At 46.0% G+C, this 21,367-nt stretch overlaps 1 protein-coding gene and 1 pseudogene across 4 annotated transcripts in view; both read right to left on the reverse strand.

Moving 5' to 3' along the window:
• Vps11 (vacuolar protein sorting 11) overlaps nt 1–19,969 on the reverse strand; it is a 439,706-nt gene extending 419,737 nt beyond the window's left edge. For all 4 annotated transcript variants that reach the window (XR_011044479.1, XM_068373757.1, XM_068373758.1 and 1 more), the window contains exon 1: nt 19,811–19,969. Coding sequence is in view for 3 of the 4 variants with exons in the window: in XM_068373757.1 (XP_068229858.1) it covers nt 19,811–19,828 (18 nt within the window). In the remaining variant the exon portion in view is untranslated. The remainder of the gene's footprint in view (nt 1–19,810) is intronic.
• Nucleotides 1,701–1,818, reverse strand: LOC137641744 (5S ribosomal RNA; annotated as a pseudogene).
• Nucleotides 19,970–21,367: the final 1,398 nt, after the last annotated feature.

The raw sequence follows: 21,367 nt of genomic DNA on the forward strand, positions 1-21,367 counted from the left end.
GGTTTTGGGACATCAGATACAGAATGGTGACTCGAAATCTTGAAGGAATTGGACCAAAGGGCCAGGACCCCAAGATTCTGAGCCTAGCCAACAACTCAGGAGCGAACCTGAATGTTGCCTTCCCCCATTCCTTAGAAAGGGCAGAGTCGTACGAGACCAAGAAGATTGCTTACACACTGGCCGCGGCCAGAGTGAGCAGTAGACCCAAGACGGAATACGATCAGAGGCCTGACGTAAAGGGTCTTGAGAAGATCTCTTAAGGGACTAAAAAGTCCGAGCCATGCTCCAAGTAGGAGGTCTCACTCCGACTAGGGCAGGGACTTTCGCAGCTTCGCATGAGCGAGGAAAGGTCCAGCGGGAAGGAAAAAGTTATTCCTTTAAGCCTGAAGGTCAGGGAAAGGCTGAGCAACAGGCTTCATTGCCGAGAGCGGAAAGGAGTTTCCACCCGCCGAAAGGCAATAAGTTCGTTATTGCTGGAGAAGAGGCTTCAAGGGAAGAGGTATATCTCCCACGACACCAACCACCGAAGACTCTCCACTTCGCCTGGAAGACCCCTACGGATGACTATCGCAGATGACGCGACCTCAGTCCTGCGACTGTAGCGGGTTGTCTCTTCTTAAGGAGGAGGTGTAGTATCTCCAGGCATGAAGCCAAAGCGACGCCCCGGCTCGTGAAAGATGTTGCAGTGTGGTTGTTCGAGTAGCCTGTGCCGTGGGAGAAGCTCTCCCGGGAGTTCCGTCAGGGGAAGCAGAGGGTCCGGAAACCGTTCTGCGCATAGTCCCAGTGGAGCTCTCAGGGCCATTGAAAGGTTGACAGACAACCTGGTCTTGTTGAGACCCATTCTCAACAAACAACAGAGAGGGAAGACGCAGGCGTCGATGCTGTCCCACCATCACCGGAATGCATCTTGCCAGAGTCTTGGGGTCTGAGACTGGGGGGAAGAACAGCGGAAGCTTGAGGTTCCAAGCTGTCGCGATCAGGTTCCCCAGACCAGGACTTACTGGTTACTCAAGGCCAAAGACCCCCAGGTACACTCTCTCTACGAGGCTCTGCTCGGATAGACGGAGAGAACATTCCTCTGCACGGAATGAGAGAGCCGATGGTGGTATTGAGAGGATCTCAAATCATCTCAGTATCTCTACTGCAAGATGCGAAGGTGTGAAAATGCGTCCCCAGCTGGTTAGAACACGCCAGTACCATGAAGTTGACGCGCACGGAGCGACTCGGCAGGAGCTGTAGGATCTGTAGAGGGGCCATACTACGGCCCCTAAGCCTGCCTGTATGATGGAGAGGTATCCTTCAGGTCCTGACCATAGGCCTGGACCAGAACATGCCCCCCGCCCCCCCCTCCTTTTCTTTGACGAGTCCGAGAACAGTATAAAAAATGTGGGGAAAGGACGAGAATATCCACTCCCATCAAGAGGTTCCATAGGTCAACACCCATTGCAGGTCTAATCGTTCCGCTGGTCCCGTAGGGGCCAGAAAGTTCGGTTAATCGTTGCTTTGAAACCACCGGAACTTGGGCCGCCCCACAGGGAACTTATCCTGAGGCGACCATTCGGAACTTTAGACAGGTCAATGAGGAAAAGAGACCTAGGAAACGTTCCAAGGTAGGGCTGAAAGCTCTGCTTGACTGAGAACAGGTACTGCGACTCTCCTTAGCCTTGCCACAGTCAACTGAAGGGAAGGCTCGGAGGAGGCGGCAACAGAATCTGGCGTCCCCAGGCGGTCACCCATCCAAGTACCGACCAGACCGACGTTGCTTAACCTCGCTGAACGGACGAGAAGCGGGGTTTCCAACGTGGTAAGGCCGTTGACTCAATATCATGGCTAGACACTCCAGATGTTGAGGCAGAAGAAGAGAAGGCTCCTAGCAAAATACCATGAACCCCCACTCATGGTAAGCATCCGGAAGCTTGTCCCGGCGCTGAAGAAGGTCGAACCCGAGCCAACCGGAGTTGACCAGACCTCCAAAAGGCGAAGGAGGCGGAAGCCTGCACCTGAGCGGCCATGAGGAAAGCAGGGAGAGTTCTCTGGGAAAAAAGACCTGCGATGCCACGGCGGGATTGCCACACTGCATCTTAAGCAGGAATACCTGTAGTCTAGGCTGAATTCCACGAGCTTCCTGGATGATGGATGGAATGGAAACTGAAAGTACCCGTCCTTCCGATCCAGGGCCTAAGGAGTCCTGTCGCCTCGTTACCAGTCTGATCGATTCTGCTGTTCCACGCTGGACGAAGTTTGTTCGACAAACTTGATCAGGGCTGAGAGGTCGACTACGGAACTCCCGTCTCAGATACTTCCTTACAAGAAAGGATCGACTGAAGAAGCCGGAGGTGAAGCCGTCGACGATACTATGGAGGACCTTCTCCTAAGGCATGGATCATTCTGCCCAAACGGGCAAAACTCTTGCCGACCCTATGGCATAGAGGTTCAGAGACACTGAATTCGCTGACAGAGACGGCAGGCGCGATATCCTTGGCTGATCACAGAGATCGTGCAGGAATGGGCATCAGGAAGCTGTCATCCGGATGAGTAACCTTAGGCATCCTCCCAGCGTGAAACCTGCAAGGGGGGGGGGGGGTGCCAATCCTAGAGTTCGTGAACTCTGCCGCTCCCTCTAGGACTATGCCCCCCCGGGAGAGCCTCCCGTGCTACCTGTTCCTGACAGGAGGGAACTGCTATTGGACACCTTGTCTCAGTTGTCGTAGCCAGTCCGATAACTTAGGCCGACGTGGCTGAAAGAAAAAGGCGCTGGAGCCCTGCAGGGTCTGGAAGAAAGCGCCTTGGAGGAGTGAAAACGGAAGTCGACTTCCTCCGCACAACCGCTGTCTATGTCTCTGTCCTTGGGCACAAACAAACTCTTCTCAAGGATGGAAGGGTGTCTGAGGTTGTCGACATCCACGGATGAGACACCCGAAAGGAAGCCATCGGTCATTGCGTCCAGATGGTCCAACATCAAGCTTGCCTGCAACTTCGATACTTGACGACGAAACGCCAAGGTGCTTGAGCCCGAGAGGAGGAAAGTACCCATGACCTTCCTGTAGCTTCCTTGAACAAAACCTCGGGTCACAACCGAGGAGGGAAAGGACCTGGTAAGCCCCTTTCACGAGATGGAGAAGAGGAAGGGGTAAACCAGTCACCCCTTGGCCGATGGAGAAATCTCGAACGGAAAGTCCCCCGGCCAAAACCCTTCCAGGGAATGACGGGGAAGGGCTAACCCAGGTTCTGGAAAGAAGAATGTTGCTCAGACCTCCCTGAAGATTCTTCCTGTTCTTGCATGTGCCATGCTCTGCATTTACGGGGTGAGGCCGTGTTCTGGAAATACACGCCAGAAGACTCGGCAGGCTGGCCAATCTGCGAAACCCGAAAGGGAATCGCGGTCGCAATTGCCCTGGCGCTCGCGCGAAGGTAAATCAATGGTTTGCGAGTGGGCAAACGTGGAAGCACCCATGCGCGGCCACGCAGAAACGCAAACGAAGGTGAGCGAAGGAGCGCAGAAAGAGGGCGAGCGTGGTAGGAAGGGCGAGAGCTGGTGGTCGGCGAGCGATAACCCATAGGCGAGGAATGGATACTGCAAGAATTAAGCCAACGTTCGCGCGACGGAGCACCGTCGGTTCGCGCGACGGAGCACCGTCCGTCCGCGCGACGGAGCACCGTCCGTCCGCGCGACGGAGCACCGTCCGTCCGCGCGACGGAGCACCGTCCGTCCGCGCGACGGAGCACCGTCCGTCCGCGCGACGGAGCACCGTCCGTCCGCGCGACGGAGCACCGTCCGTCCGCGCGACGGAGCACCGTCCGTCCGCGCGACGGAGCACCGTCCGTCCGCGCGACGGAACACCGTCCGTCCGCGCAACGGAATACCGTTGGTTCGCGCGCGGGCAAACTTTGGAGAGCATGTGCGCGGTCGCACATAAGCGTAGGTGTGCAGGCACGTGGGCATGCGGTCGCGCGGGCACGTGGGCGTGTGGACGCGCAGGCGGTCGGGAGACCGATGACGCGTAGGCGGGCAATGGCGCGTTGACGAGCGATGGCGCGTTGACGAGCGATGGCACGTTGACGAGCGATGGCACGTTCCAGCGAGCGATGGCGCGTTCCAGCGAGCGATAGCGCGTTCCAGCGAGCGATAGCCCGTAGGAGAGTGAAGGCGCGTTGGCAAGCGATGGCGCGTCGGCGAGCGGTGGTGCGTTAACAAAACACTAGCGCGCAGGTGAAGAATCGCGCGGGCGCGTAGGCAATTGCCAACGCGAAGGCGCGCAGGTGCATCAGGAAGGTGAGCGCTGAAGCAAGCTGTTAATCAGGCGATCCTGGACGGTCAGAAAACCGTTGGCGCCTATTGGTGCGTGGCAAAAAAAAAAAAAGGGGGGGCGCATATGTGCGCTGGCGATTGAAGAAAGCTGGCGCACAGAAGGACAGAGGTGAGCGCTGGCGAGCAGGAGGAAGATCTACGGCAAGACTCGGCTACCGGAGATCGTGGTCCACAGCAGGCGAGCGCTAGATCGCTACTGATGGTGTTCAGGAACTGACACGCATGGCAGATCGATGGCGATCGTTGACGCGTAGGATATCGCTGACACGTAGGATATCGCTGACGTGTAGGATATCGCTGACTCGTAGGATAACGCTGACGAGCATGTGAACGTTGACGCGTCTAAGGTCGCTGGCGAGCTGGAGATCGCTGGCGAACAGAAGGCAAAGCGTGGAAGCCTGTGCGTAGAAGAAGAGTCCTTGACCAAGACCTGAACCGAAGTTCTAGATCGCGAGGGCGAACGTGGGCGCACAGGGCGCGTAACAGAAACCAACAGGAACAGCAGAGATGATCATCATGAGAGCGCTGACGAACAGGAGAGCGCTGGCGAACAGGAGAGCGCTGGCGAACAGGAGAGCGCTAGCGATCAGGAAAGCGCTGATGAGCAGGAGAGCGCCTGTGCGCTAACACTGAGCAGGAGCCGGAAAGCGCCTGTGCGCTAACACTGAGCAGGAGAAAACACAACAGAAGGGCACGCAGGGGAACCCTGACACGCAAGGGAAGAACCCCCGTGGGAGGCAACCCGTTGCCCCGAAGGGATCGTTGTCCGTCGGGAGACTGATGTTCGTCGGAAGACCGTTGTCTGTCCTCCGGGAGACTGATGTCTGTCGGAAGACCGTTATCCGTAGGGAAGACCGTTGTCCGTCGGGAAGACCGTTGCCCGTCGGAAGACGAGGTCAGACTGCTGTCCATCTGCACCAGGGGCGGAAGATTAAGAAAGAGTTGTAGGCTGCATACGGAGATTCAAAAAGGCGCCTCTTAGCACCCTTATAGGGAGATGGGAGGCCCTTACGACGAGGCGGACGGTGAGCCTTACGGCGAAGGAGGCCAACAGCAACAACAGCAGAAGAATCCTCCGAAGAGGAGTCTCTATGAGTGTACTCTCTCGCGAACGAAAGAGAAACACTTCGAGACTGCAGGTGCGACCGCTCAGCACCAAAAGCATAGTCGCACGAAAAAAAGGCAAGAGAAGAACCCCCCAAAAGGGGAAAAACTCAAGCCTGGACAGGAATAACTTCCCTCGGAAGGAAAGTTACCCACCCAAGGAGGCGAGCCTCCTGAGAGTTCTAATATGAACTGGAGAGCTGTCAATCGTCACGGAGTACTTCCAGTAGAAGGAGACACGCACCTGACAAAAATCCATAGGGGAGGCAGCAACAGCCGAATCCCCAGGCCTCAACAAGACAGCTCACACCGTTGCCATATTACAGAAACGAACTAGATCAGTAACTGTAAAAAAATAAAACAAAAATCATTAGTACACATTCATTCCCCCGGGAAAGCTCCGAAGAGGAATCCCGAGGGAAAGGAAACAAGAATTACACAACAGGCACGTGCCCTCACAACCACTTACACTCACGGAAGGAGAGCTGTAACCAAAACAGAATTATAACAATTATAATTATTTAACTATGTAATTAAGTAAATTAAAAATGAACACTAAAGAAAGAACGAAAACCCCGAAAGGAATCGTTCTACAAAGCTGAAAAATCAACAAATACAATTAGATTCATAACTAATTGAGACAAAACGTACGGCGTAGCAACCCCCCCACACGGGAAGGAAGCTACAAAAGGCGTAGTAACGTAGTAAAAGGGAGAACGACCTCAAGAGAGAGAGAGAGAAAGACCGAAGTCAAACTCGATCGCAACCCATAAAATTACACCGTGGTGGCCTAAGCTGACGACGGCTCAACGGAGATATCATACACTACACACACAAGCACAAACTCTGAAAAGGAAACTTACTGATTTCTATACTCAAATATATATACAAACATGAAAAAATGTTTACATATATATTGAGTAAAAGAAAAGTAAGTGATTAAGTAAAGACAAAACAAACAATGGCTGCCAAGCGAGGACAAAGACAGAGACGTCTGTCCATGTCCGAGCCAAAAGTGAAAGTGAGCTTCACCGGTGTGTGAGGGGGGGGAGGGGTAGCTAGCTACCACTCCCCTACCCCCCCGCTAACTAGCGCGGAGGTAATACACCCTCGTTAAATTCTAATGGCTCGCCATTTCAGCTACGCTAAAAGGTAAACCCAATGTAAATAGCGTGGTTTGTATTTCGGTTACGGAACAAACACATATTAAACAATCTCACCAACCATTCAAGGACAGTCACACCCCCCTCCTTCAACATCTCAGCTCTCACGCCATCCATACCAGATGCTTTACCTACTCTCGTTTCATCTAGTGCTCTCCTCACTTCATCTATTGTAATCTCTCTCTCATTCTCATCTCCCATCACTGGCACCTCAACACCTGCAACAGCAATTATATCTGCCTCCCTATTATCCTCAACATTCAGTAAACTTTCAAAATATTCCGCCCATCTTTTCCTTGCCTCCTCTCCTTTTAACAACCTTCCATTTCCATCTTTCACTGTCTCTTCAATTCTTGAGCCAGCCTTCCTTACTCTCTTCACTTCTTTCCAAAACTTTTTCTTATTCTCTTCATATGAATGACCCAATCCCTGACCCCACCTCAGGTCAGCTGCCCTCTTTGCCTCACGTACCTTGCGCTTTACTTCCACATTTTTCTCTTTATATTTTTCATACTTCTCTATAAAGAAAAAGTAGGTAAAAAGACAAAAAGCATTAATGGCTGTCAAAGAGGCGAGGGTGAAAGCGGACACGTCCGATCACCACCCGAGCCAAAGTAAAAAGTGAGCTCAGCACACAGGTGTGTGAGGGGGGCGGGCCTACCTCCCGCTAGCTAGCGATGGGGGTAGTAAACCCTCGTTAAAATTCTAATGGCTCGTCTTTTCAGCTACGCCAAAAGTAATACCCATATTAAATAGCGTGGTTTGTATTTCAGTTACGGAACAATTAAAATTTGGGTTGAGTTTCCAGGTAAGAACACGAGACATATACCTCAAACCCAACTCTTCCCGCCAAATAAAAAAGGGGAGGAATTCCTGAATCCACGTATAAACTATCAACAGGTGATGTCCTATACGCACCTGTGCAAATTCTTAAAGCCATGTTATGAACCACATCAAGTTTTTCTAAAGTGGTTTTGCATGCAGATCCATATATCTGACATCCATAATCTATTTTACTTAGGCACAATGCCTGGTATATCCTCAACAGACATGTTCTAGTAGCTCCCCAGTTGAAAGCAGACACAACTTTACGGATGTTAAGTCTAAGTTTAACATCATATACCACCTCATTAATATGTTGAGAGAAAGTTAATTTCTTATCAAATAAAACACCGAGGTACTTTATGCTATCTTCGTATGGTAAAATGATATTTTCATAAAATAAATTTTTGAATATACTTACCCGCTGGTTATATAAGAATGGTTAAAGTCCCTAGCTAAAGTCCCTAGACGCCCGGCAGAAAATTCAAAATCTCGCGGCTATCGCAAATATGTCAGGTGTACACTAGCGCCCTCACGGTATTCAGGTAGAACTATACCAAACCCTTCAGATCTTCCATGCCCCATTGGTCTCTAGAGGGGAGGAGGGTGGGTTTTTAACTTATATAACCAGCGGGTAAGCATATTCAAATTTTTTTTTTATTATGAAAATATAATTTTTAAATATAAAACTTACCCGCTGGTTATATGAGAATGGCTGATTGACACCCTTGGTGGTGGGTCAGAGACAGCAACATAATTGGAAATTCACTTAAGAGTTACATAAGCAACTTAAGAGGTTCTCACCTGATAAGGAAGCTGACTGCAATGATTCTCTGCCTCATTTTGTCTGCTATCCTTAGGAGATCCAGCGGTCCACCCAAGGGGCTGATGATCTCTAGGAGCTGTCAAACGGTGCAATAACCTATAACATGACAGGACCTCAACTAATACCCTTGTTCCGAGTGTACTCTAGGAACAAATTGACCACCTGACCAAACAACAGATTGCGGAAGACTGACGACCAATCTCCACATACAACCATAATTTTACAAGTTCCAAAAGATAGAAAGGGGTATTAGGAAAAAGGGAACATAGTGGTAGATCATTCACCTACTATCGCATTCGCTGCCACGAATGGACCCAACGTATAACAGTCCTCATAGAGAGTCTGAACATGCTTTAAATAATGGGATGCGAATACAGACTTACTTCTCCAGAAAGTTGTATCCATTAAACTTTGCAGAGAACGGTTCTGTTTAAAAGCCACTGAAGTCGCTACCGCTCTGACTTCATGCGTCTTCACCTTGAGAAGACTCTGGTCTGCCTCATCACACTGGGCGTGATCCTCTCTAATCAAGAGCCTTATGAGAAAGGATAAGGTGTTCTTTGACATGGGCAGTGAAGGTTTTCTAACTGCACACCACAGAGCGTCTGAGTCGCCTCTCAAACTCTCAGTTCTGTCCAAATAGAACCTTAATGCTCTTACAGGGCAGAGCACTTTCTCCAACTCTTCTCCCACCACATCATAGAAGTTAGGGATCTCAAAAGACTTTGGCCATGGACGGGAAGGCTTTTCATTCTTAGCCAAAAATCCCAACTGCAAGGAGCATATGGCTTTCCCATCTCGGAACCCAATGTTCCTGCTTGAGGCGTGAACTTCACTAACCCTTTTAGCAGTGGCTAAACTAACCAGAAACAGAATTTTCAAGGTTAGATCCTTAAAAGAGGCCGAGTGTAAAGACTCAAATCTGCCACTCATGAGATATTTAAGAATCACATCCAGGTTTCAGGCAAGCAATTCTGGTTGTCTTTTCTTTGAGGTATCAAAAGACTTAAACAGATCCTGCAAGTCCTTATTGTTGGAAAGGTCCAAGTTCCTGTGTCTAAAGACCATAGTCAACATACTTCTATAACCTTTGATTGTAGAGGACGAGAGGTTATGCTTATTTCTGAGGTCTAGGAAGAAATCTGCCATCTGAGTTATAGAGGTACTGGATGAAGAAACCGAATTAGCTCTACACCATTCTCTGAACAACTCCAACTTGGACTGATACACCTTGATGGTAGAAGACCTCCTTGCTCTCGCAATAACCTTGGCTGCCTTCTTCGAAAAGCCTCTAGATCTACAGTTTTTTGATAGTCTGAAAGCAGTCAGACGTAGAGCTAGGAGGTTTAGGTGGTTTTGTGCCAAGTGAGGTTGTCTGAGAAGATCTGGTCTTAAGGGAAGGCTTCTCAGGACATCTACCATCCATTCCAGTACCTCTGGAAACCAGCTTCTTGACGGCCAGAACAGAGCTATTAGAGTCATCCTGGTTCCTTCGTGCAACACGAAATTCTGCATCACCTTGTATAGAATCTTGAACGGTGGAAATGCATACACCTCCATGTGTGACCAATTTGTTTGGAAAGCCTCTATGTGCATGGCCTTGAGATCCGGTACCGGTGAACAGTAGCACTCCAGTCTCTTCATCTTTGCGGTTGCAAAAAGATCTACGAGAGGACGACCCCATAACTGCCACAGACTCTTGCAGACCTCTGGGTGCAAAATCTATTCCGTGGGGAGAACCTGGTCTCTCGTGCTGAGTCTGCCCGCACTTACATTCTTGACCCCCTGAATAAAGAGAGTCAATAATGTCACTTTCCTTTCCTCTGCCCATACGATAAGAGGTCTCTCTATCTCGTACAGAGACCATGAGTGGGTCCCGGCTTGCTTCGCTATATAGGCTAGAGCTGTGGTGCTGTCCGCATTGATTTGAACCACTTTGCCCAGGATCTGCTCCTCGAAGCCTTTGAGGGTCAGATGTACTGCCAAAATGATATTTTAGATTATAAAATAAATTTTTGAATATACTTACCCGGTGAATATATAATAGCTGAGCCTCCGGCGGCTCGACAGAAAAAACACACAAAAACTCGCGAGCGATCGCTATGAAGGTTGCGGGTGTGCCCACTAGCGCTAACTATCGGCCAGATACCGCATATACATGTAAACAGACCCAATTTTTCTCATCCCGCTGGGTCTCTATCGGGGAGGAAGGGGGGTCCTTTAATTTATATATTCACCGGGTAAGTATATTCAAAAATTTATTTTATAATTAAAATATCATTTTTAAATATTTAACTTAGCCGGTGAATATATAATAGCTGATTCACACCCATGGTGGTTGGTAGAGACCAGAGTTAATTAAGTTTACAGCGTATATGCTTAGAGTTTTTGACAGTTATATCATAACAAAACCCAAATATATAAAGGTACCTGGTAAGGAAGTTGACTTAGACGATTACTCTGCCTTATTAGTCTGTCTTCCTCATGAATCCCAGCGATCCTCTTAGGATGCTGGAAGACTCCCAGGAGCTGAAGTATTAAGGGCTGCAACCCATACAACAGGACCTCATCAAACCCCTAATCTGGGCGCTCTCAAGAAATGACTTTGACCACCCGCCAAATCAACCAGGATGCGAAAGGCTTCTTAGCCTTCCGTACAACCCAAAAAACAATATTAAAAACATTTCAAGAGACAGATTAAAAAGGATATTAGAATTAGGGTAATGTAGTGGTAGAACCCTCACCCACTACTGCACTCGCTGCAACGAATGGACCCAGTGTGTAGCAGTCCTCGTTAAGAGTCTGGACATCTTTTAAGTAAAATGACGCGAACACTGACTTGCTTCTCCAAAAAGTCGCGTCCATAATACTTTGCAGAGATTTATTTTGCTTGAAGGCCACGGAGGTTGCTATAGCTCTAACTTCGTGCGTCTTAACCTTAAGCAAACATTGGTCTTTCTCATTCAAGTGAGAATGAGCTTCTCGTATTAAAAATCTGATAAAATATATACAAAGCATTCTTTGACATAGGCAATGATGGTTTCTTAACTGAGCACCATAATGCCTCAGATTTACCTCGTAATGACTTAGTACTAGCTAAATAGAACTTAAGAGCTCTAACAGGACATAATACTCTTTCCAGTTCGTTGCCTACAATCTCTGATAAGCAAGGAATATCAAAAGATTTAGGCCAAGGACGAGAAGGCAGTTATTTTTTGGCCAGGAAACCAAGTTGAAGTGAACAAGTGGCTTTTTCTGTAGAAAAGCCGATGTTCTTACTGAAGGCATGAAGTTCACTGACCCTTTTAGCCGAAGCCAAGCACACTAGGAAAAGTGTCTTGAGGGTGAGATCCTTCAGGGAGGCTGAATGTAATGGCTCAAACCTGTCTGACATGAGGAACCTTAGGACCACGTCTAAGTTCCATCCAGGAGTTGCCAAACGACGTTCCTTAGAGGTCTCGAAAGACTTAAGGAGATCTTGGAGATCTTTATTGTTGGAAAGATCTAAGCCTCTATGTCGAAAGACCGAAGCCAACATGCTCCTGTAGCCCTTAATCGTGGGACCTGAAAGGGAGCGAACCTTTCTCAGATGTAAAAGAAAATCTGCGATTTAGGCTACAGAGGTACTGGACGAGGACACAGATGCTGACTTGCACCAGTCTCGAAAGACTTCCCACTTCGACTGGTATACTATAATGGTAGAAGCTCTCCTCGCTCTTGCAATCGCACTGGCTGCCTCCTTTGAAAAGCCTCGAGCTCTTGAGAGTCTTTCGATAGTCTGAAGGAAGTCAGACGAAGAGCGGGGAGGCTTTGATGGACATTCTTTACGTGGGGCTGACGTAACAGATCTACCCTTAGAGGAAGACTTCTTGGAAAGTCTACCAGCCATTGAAGTACCTCGGTGAACCACTCTCTCGCGGGCCAGAGGGTAGCAACCAACGCCAACCTTGTCCCTTCGTGAGAGGCGAACTTCTGCAGTACCTTGTTGACTATCTTGAATGGTGGGAATGCATATAAGTCCAGAAGAGACCAATCCAGTAGAAACGCGTCTATGTGGATTGCTTCTGTATCTAGGACTGGAGAGCAATAGATTGGTAACCTTTTGGTCAACGAGGAGGCAAAGAGGTCTATGGTGGGTTGACCCCAAGTAGCCCAAAGACTCTTGCCCACGTCCTTGTGGAGGGTCCATTCCGTGGGTATCACCTGACCCCTCCGACTGAGACAGTCTGCCAAGACGTTCAAGTCCCCCTGGATGAATCTCGTCAACAGGGAGATGCCTCGATTTCTTGACCATAAGAGAGGGTCCCTTGCGATCTCGAGCAGCGTGAAGGAGTGTGTGCCTCCTTGCTTGGAGATGTACGCCAAAGCTGTGGTGTTGTCTGAGTTGACCTCTACCACTTAGTTTCGAAGAAGCTTTCGAATATCATCAAGGCCAAGTGGACTGCTAATAGCTCCTTGCCGTTGATGTGCATGCTCTTCTGACTTGAGACTTGAGGTCCACAGACCCGAGCATTCCCGACCGTCCAGGGTCGCACCCCAACCCAAATCCGACGCGTCTGAGAACAACACGTGGTTTGGGTTCTTGACTGCTAGGGATAGTCCCTCTCTCAGACTGATATTGCTGTCCCACCATTTCAGGCATGCCTTTACTGGTTCGGAGACTGGGAATGATACCGTCTCTAACGTCTTGTCCTAGTTCCAGTGAGAGGCTAGATGGAACCGGAGAGGCAGAAGGTGTAGTCTCCCTAGTAAGACAAACTGCTCCAGGGATGAGAGAGTCCTTACGAGACTGTTCCAACTCCTGACTGAACAAACGTTCTCTTTTCAGCATTAGTTGGACTTCGAGCAGGGCTTGTTCTATTCGGGTGGCAGACGGAAAAGCCCGAAAAAACTGGACTGCGAATCTCCATCCCCAAATATAGAATAATCTGGGATGGGATCAGTTGGGACTTTTAGGTTGACCAAAAGTCCCAACTCCCTGGCCAGACTCAACGTCCAATGTAGATCCTGCAGACAGCGAAGACTGGACGATGCTCTGAGAAGCCAGTCGTCCAAGTACAGGGAGGCTCGGATCCCCGATAGATGGGGGGATTTTGCCACATTCCTCATGAGCCTCGTAAACAAGAGAGGAGCAGGACTGAGGCCAAAGCACAGGGCTCGAAACTGGTACCCCACATTCCTGTAAACAAACCTCAGAAACGGTTGGGAATCCGGGTGTATAGGAATGTGGAAGTATGCCTCCTGAAGGTTAAGAGAGACCATCCAGTCGCCTTCCATTAATGCTGTCAAGACAGCCTGGTAGACTTCATCGTGAAGTTTGTCTTGACAATGAACACATTGAGCGCACTTGCCTCTTACGTACTCCTGCAGTGAACATGGCTGCCAGATCATTGGAGCCATCCCTGAGGGACTTGTTCCTGCAGAGAACGTGGCTGTCAGATCATTGGAGCCATCCCTGAAAGCCTAGTTTATGCATGACATAATTGTACAGCAAAACTTCAAACGCTCGAAAAAAACTCCTAACAGGAGATGGTCTAGCTCTGAAGTCGACCATAAAATCTTGGAGCGTCTCATGGCCAGGCGCCAGGGAGAGTCTATGAGGTTTGAGAAGTCTATCTAGGCAGAGGCAGGAACTCCCAAGCCGAGAACTTCTCCCGAGTCATATCAGACTCTCGCTCTATTAGCCAGCTTAAAAGTAGAGAAAGCAAAGGCTGTCTCCCCCAAACTCCTCCTGGTGATTAACCAGTCGCCTAGCAAACGTAAAGCTCTCTTAGAAGAGCGAGAGAGCACTAGCTTATAAAACAACGGCTTCGAAGTAGCTAGGCCTAGTGTAAACTCTGACGTTTAGGCGAACGAGGAGCAGCAGTTACAAAAAGATCCGGACAAAGATCCTTAAAAATCAGCATGATTTATTTAAAGTCCATAGAGGGCTGAGCAGCTTTAGGCTCCTCTCCGTCTGACAGAGTCCTCAAGGGAATATCAGTAGGAGGGGGATCAGCAACTTCCTCATCTGAAGGAACCTTGTCCGACAATAGCCGAGTCTCAGGCAAGGGAGAGACCTGCCGTGGTGGCAATGCTTGACAAGCAGAGTCCACACGCAAAGGAGCAACAGTATAAGTCAAGGACGCTATGTCATGTAACTGCTTAAAGGACTGACCAGTAACAACAACAGGTGCGGGAGGACGTTCGACGTCAACTCGAGACTGCCTTGACTGCTTAGACTGAGCAGTCAAAACAACTCTTGACTGCGGTGCTTGACGCTCAACGTCAAAACAAGTCAACTACGCTGGTTGGAGAACGTCCTGAACGTCAACAAGAGCAAGCGGCAGTGGCTGAACGTCCACAAGCGGCTGAGAGTCAACACGGGACTGCATCGAGTGAGGCTCTACAAAACACGATTGACGTGACTTTGTAACGTCAATGTCAACAGGACGAGCAAAGGCTCGTTTGGGCGGCTGACGGCCAAGATCTCGATCAGCTAAGCGGCGAGGATCATCGTGAACCTGCTCAACAGAATAGTCCTCCATAAGAGAGGCAAGCTTATTCTGCATGTCTTGCCGTACAACCCATTTAGGATCAACGGGAATGGTTGCGGTAAGAGACGAGGGTAACGTCTGTGACTGCAAAACCTTGCCTACAAAAAGACTCTCGGAGCCTGTGTTACGCTTTTGTTTAGGCGGCGAGCAGTCTTCCGATGACTGCATAGGGTCAGAGCTGTCCTAATGGTTAAAATCAGGACGCTGGACCTGTCCTGAAAGGACTGACTTTCGCTTAAAGGGTCTCGAAACCTTGTTCCACGGTTTCTTATGTGAAAAGCCTTCGGATGACGAGGAGAAAATCGTCTCGCTCGTCTTATGGTAAGGGCGGTGTTGATGAGACACGCCTGAAACCATAGAGGGAACGTCTGTTCGTTGATCAAGTCCTCTCGAACCCATAAGTCGTACGACATTACTTCTCCCCTGGGCTTGGGAGCTTGCAAGAAGTCTCGGACTAGGCGAACGACAGGCACGAACAGACGAACCCTCGGTTGCAACACTGATAACACTTTGCGCAATTATCACTTTATCACTACGATTTTCTGTTTTGCACTTACTTCACTGAAATCGAATTTTTCAACAATTCACATTAGGTATGAATAAAACTGATTTCTACCTGAAGCACGCAATTCTACCCTCTTCAAAAGGTTATAATTGCGAAATCAGTCGTATAATGTAAGCACATTAATAAAAGCAAAAAAACAGTAAACATATATTAAGATAAAAAGATCAGTGGCTGGGAAGGAGACTAAACACTAGTTCATTCAAAACTACGTTTTCAATCTCTCACCGTACAGTGCTTAGGGACGAGAATAAAAACTAAAAAAGTTTTATCCTTTCTCCCCGTACAGAGACTAGGGACGAGAGTAAAAAACTGACTCGAGAACGACGTTACTCGCTTGGGACGAGAATAAAGATTGGAACGTTCTCTCTTCCTTTCTCTCTCTCCGTCTCTCTCTCTCTCTCTCTCTCTCTCTTGATTTCGCACCGAAGAGAAGAGCCCACTTATCTTTTGTCAATAAACAGGCTATTTGACCAAAGGAAAAAACTGAAAGGTTTTTCAATTAACAAGTTCCTTTAAAATAGTATTTAAAACATTTACGTTTGAAAGAAGAATGAACAAAACGTCAGAATCGATTTACTCTTTCTGCAAAGTGAAACCGTGATTCTCTCTCTCTCTATCGTAACGATAGAGCGCAAACTGCGTAGCATAAATAAACTAAACGTTAGTTCATCTTTGAAACAGTACGAAGATTATTCAAAGAAAATCTTTCATAAAATATCTACTAAAAAATATTCATTTAATAAGTTTTAAATCATTTGCTCTGTAAAAGTTATTTACGATTGAAAGGGCTCAACGTTGTTTAACTTCGGTTTCCAAGTTAGGACTGCCTACTCTCGGATTAGAGGAGGAATAGGAAAGGTCGCATATAAACAAATCATTAAAATTTATCTTGATGTTTATTATAAATGGAAAGCTAATCGAAGAGGCCTAATAAAGGCGGTTGAGATATAAAATATATAGAGGAAAATCTATAATTAATTTATAACGTGATAAGATAATTGCTAAAAGCCTAAAACACACTTCCGTACTAAGGGAAGGGTCGGCCATTTAAAAGTCAAAGAAAGTCCAAAAAACAATCCAAAGTCATCAAAAATTAAATCTATCCAAAAACGAGTTCAAGATTTAAGTTGAATATAAAACGCCTGCACTGCGAAAGCTCAAACCAAAAGGAAGTACTTCACCAAATATGTTGAGAAAACTCCAGGTTATACAGCGAGTATTGATACGTCTTGTCGTTAAGGCCGACAGAGAAAAATTGGGTCTGTTTACATGTATATGCGGCATCTGGCCGATAGTTGGCGCTAGTGGGCACACCCGCAACCTTCATAGCGATCGCTCGCGAGTTTTTGTGTGTTTTTTCTGTCGAGCCGCCGGAGGCTCAGCTATTATATATTCACCGGCTAAGTTAAATATTTAAAAAGCTCCTTTTGGTTTATGTGGAGAGTTTTTTGCTCTATCGTCCACAGACCCGAGAGCTCCTTCTTCCCTAATGTTGCTCCCCACCCCGAGTTTGAGGCGTCGGAAAACAACACGAGGTCTGGGCTCTTCTGATTCAACGACAGGCCTTCCTGCAGTCTGTGTTTATTGTTCCACCACTGAAGATGTGTCTTTATGGAAGTCGTGATGGGAATGCTTTCCCTGTCCCGATGCCAATTGAGGTGAAACTGAAGGGGGCGTAAATGTAACCTCCCCAGAGACACAAACTTCTCCAATGATGAGAGTCCCCAGAAGGCTCATCCATTCCCTCACTGAACTGACGTCCTTCTTTATAAAAGCTCTAAGTTTTAGGAGTGCTGTTTGGATCCTTACAGGCGACGGAAAAGCCTGAAAACTCTGACTGTGAATCTCCATCCCCAAATAAAGAATCTGCTGGGATGGAGTCAGCTGTGATTTCTTCGAACTCACCAGGAGTCCCAGTTTCTTGGTCAATTCCAATGTCATTCTCAGGTCCTTCAAACAGCAATCGGCTGAGGTGACTCTTATAAGCAAATCGTCCAGGTACAGGGAGGCCCTGATTCTCCTTGAATGCAGCATGCTTGCAACATTCAGCATGATCTTGGTGAACAATAGAGGAGCTGTGCTGAGACCGAAACATAAGGCTCTGAATTGGAAGACCTTGTTTCCGTATATAAACCTCAGATAACTCCTGCAGCTGGGGTGTATTGGAATATGGAAATAGGCGTCTTGGAGATCTAATGAGACCATCCAATCGCCATTCCTTACCGCTGCACGAACCGTCTTCTGCGATTCCATGGTAAACTTCGTGTTCTGGACGTAGCCATTTAGAACACTTACGTCCAGAACTGGTCTCCATTCTCCTGAACTCTTGGGTACTAAGAATAGCCGGTTGTAAAACCCCAGAGATGTTAAATCCTGTACCCTCTCTGTCGCTCGCTTCTCTAGTAACAGAGACATCTGAAGCTGCATGGCCTGCCTCTTTGGCCCCTCCCTGTATCTGGGCGAAAGATCCACCGAATCTGTGACTAGTGGAAGATTTGATAAAAATGGAATTTTGTATCCCTCCTTCAACACTAGGACGGACCAAGGGTCCGACCCATTCTTCTCCCAGGCCTTCCGGAAGTAATTCAGCCTGGCCCCTACTGCTGTAGTAACAATGCAGCTCTTAGAATTATTTATTGCCAATCGGAGATTCGGAGGAAGGTCGGGAGACGGAAGAAGAGGCCTGGGGATTTTTCTCCTTCGAAGGAACCTTCAAAAGAGAAATATCCCACTTAGACTTTTTCTTTCGCCGTCGCCCAAACATCTCCCACTGGGAGGCAGATCACTCCCAACACTGGTTGTTACTATCACACCGGTGACCTCTGCAGGCTGACATATAAGATCCGCAGGCCAGTCATCGAGTCTAGGGTAGGTGCGCATGGTCGCAGAAGTAACCCTCGCTAAAATTCAATGGCTCGTCATTTCAGCTACGCCGAAAGTAATACCCCTAAATAAATAGCGTAGGTTTGTATTCCAGTTACAGAACAAACTATATTAGGCAGTATTTACCGAGTTAATCATAATCTCAGGCACCCGCGTGTGGCAAGGGGCAGTGGCTTTTTAGGTTACAAGTAAGCCCACCCAAGTGCAGCATTTATTCACGAAAATTCCCTTTTCTGTAACCTAACTATCGCGAAGAGGGAGGCCTGACTGAAATTTATATGGACAGGAACTTACGGTCTATTAAACTTCTAATTTCTGATCTAGATATTAATCTCTGACACAGTCGTTCAATTAGTTTGTTATGCATGTTGCATAAGATTATTCATACTTTTGACCATTGTTTACATTCAGAACTTCCAAGGCAGTTCCTTCCTGTTCGTAATTCTAGGCATGAAATTAATTCTAATAGCCAGGCCTTCTCCATCATGACGCTCAATACTGTACTATACAGTATTCTAGAAATTTTATTTCAGCTGTGACCAAATTGTGGAATGATCTTCCTAATGGGGTAGTTGAATTGTTAGAACTTCAAAAATTCAAACTTACAGCAAACATTTTTTATATTGAACAGGCTGACATTAGTTTCTTTTTATAGTTTACATACAAACAATCTGTTTTAATATTGTTAGTGTTCTTGAAATATTTTATTTTAATTGTCTATTACTTCTCATGTAGTTTATTTCCTTATTTCCTTTCCTCACTGGACTATTTTTCCCTGTTGGAGCACTTCGGCTTATAGCATCCTGCTTTTCCAGCTAAGGTTGTTGCTTAGCTAGTAATAATAATAACAATAATAATAATAAGTATTTATGGACAAATCAGGAAGGAGGACTCGGTAAAAAATACCTGGTTAGATTAGGTTAGAAAACATCATGAAATTTTGGCAATTAATGGAAATCTAACTGGTGTGATATGCAGTATGCATATTAGCCATTAATGATAGGTGTACTTGACTTTTTTGGGGTTTCCATCACCCAAAAGTCCTAGTGTCTCATTTATGAAAGAGGCTGGGTAAACACAATAAAGGTCAGAAATGTAAAAACCTTGATAACCAGTTGGTTAAATACATCGTTCATTAATGTGACAAAAAACAGTAAGGTTTGTAGATCGGTGGACATAGATCAGTGCAAGAATAAAATGAAATTTAATCCCATTCTACTATATTCAAGATATCATTTCATCTTAATGGATCATACATGTTTTCAAATTTAAAGATAGTCCCAACTAATCTTTCCTCCATCAGAAAGTAATTACCCACTTAGATACAGTAACACCACAGTAATTACCGCTACTCGAACTAATTAGAGTTGCGTCCACCATTCTACAAAATTTAGGAGAAAGTAGAGTGGTTTTTATTAACAATTACCCAAAAAAAGCTTGTGCAGGCCCATATATGACCTACAAAGAACAGAAAGGATACTAAGGGGGGGGGGGAGCACTTAAGTCCGACACTTCCCTAAGCTTGTCAAAATTTGGTTATTCTCTGGGAACATTTCGATTCTCATTTGACGATTAAATAAGTATGCAAAGTGTCAGTCTCACCTGCAATAAAGCAGCCATGGGTGTAAGGATTTCCTTTGACTTCAACCCTGAATGTCAACAATCCTCTCAATGTTTACTTCGTCTGCATTTCCTCCCACAAAATTACCACCAAACGTCAAGTGATGAGGATATTTCACCGGGATTTCGGACTTTTGTTGTCATTTCTTTTGCAAACTTTGAAAATTTGTAATATCTCTTCACTCATTGGACCACTAATTGTTCACATAACATTAATCAAATAGTTCAATTGCAAATAGTTTATTAAATTATTCGTCAATTTCAAGTCTACCCATACTAGAGTAAATTACTTAAATGTTTAACAGCCACAAATATCATCTGGAATCCATCTTTTAGTCATGGAAAAGGTATGATTTTCTTGAATTTCTAATTCTTCTGAATAAAAACTGTTCTCTAGCTTTATATAGATACATCAAAACTCTAAAGATTTTTATTCGTCTTACAATCTATCTGGGTGATGGTGATAATTGCATGATATTGATGTTATTGAATGGAAAACAGAATAGAAACGAGTAATGTTTCTTAAAATCGGCCACATTCGCATTATTATTATTATTATTATTATTATTATTATTATTATTATTATTATTATTATTATTATAACTGTTACTAGCTAAGCTACAACCCTAGTTGGAAAAGCAAGATGCTATAACCCCAAGGGATCTAACAAGGAAAAATAGCCCAGTGAGCAAAGAAGGAAATAAATAAATGATATGAGAAATAATGAACAATTTAAATAAAACATTTTAAAAACAACAACAAAATAAAAACAGATAATCCATCTATAAACTATAAAAAGACATATGTCACCCTGTTCAACATAAAAACAATTGCTGCAAGTTTGAACTTTTTAAGTTTTACCGATTCAACTACCCGAAGAGAAAGATCATTCCAAACTTTGTCACAACTGGAATAACACCTCTAGAATACTGTGTAATGTAGTACTGAACCTCATGGAGAATTAACTGCATGCCTAGTATTACGAACAGGATGGAACTGTCCGGGAAGATCTGAATGTAAAGGATGGTCAGAATTATGAAAAATCTTATACATGCACAATAAACTAATGGAAAGACGGTGTCAAAGATTGATATATAGATCAGGCATAAGAAATTTAATAGACCGTATTTTCCTGTCCAACAAATTAAGATGAGAATCAACAGCTTAAGACCAGACATGAGAACAATACTCGAAACAAGGTAGAATGAAATAATCAAAACACTTCTTCAGAATAGATTGATCACCAAAAATTTTAAGAGTATCAATAAGCAAATTTTTTTTTTTTTTTTTTTTTTTTTTTTTTTTTTTTTTTGTAATTGAGGAAGACACAGACCTAATGTGCTTCTCAAAAAGTAAATTTGCTGTCGCGAATCACACCTAAAATTTTTTAAGAGTCATACAGAGTTAAAGAAACATTATCAATGCCGAGATCTGGATGTTGAGGAGCCACTGTCCTTGACCTACTTACAATCATACTTTAAGTTTTGTTAGGATTCAGACTTATGACCCATAATTTGCACCATGCACTAATTTTAACTA

This window comes from Palaemon carinicauda, chromosome 5 (assembly GCF_036898095.1).
Source record: "Palaemon carinicauda isolate YSFRI2023 chromosome 5, ASM3689809v2, whole genome shotgun sequence".
Classification (NCBI taxonomy): domain Eukaryota; kingdom Metazoa; phylum Arthropoda; class Malacostraca; order Decapoda; family Palaemonidae; genus Palaemon; species Palaemon carinicauda.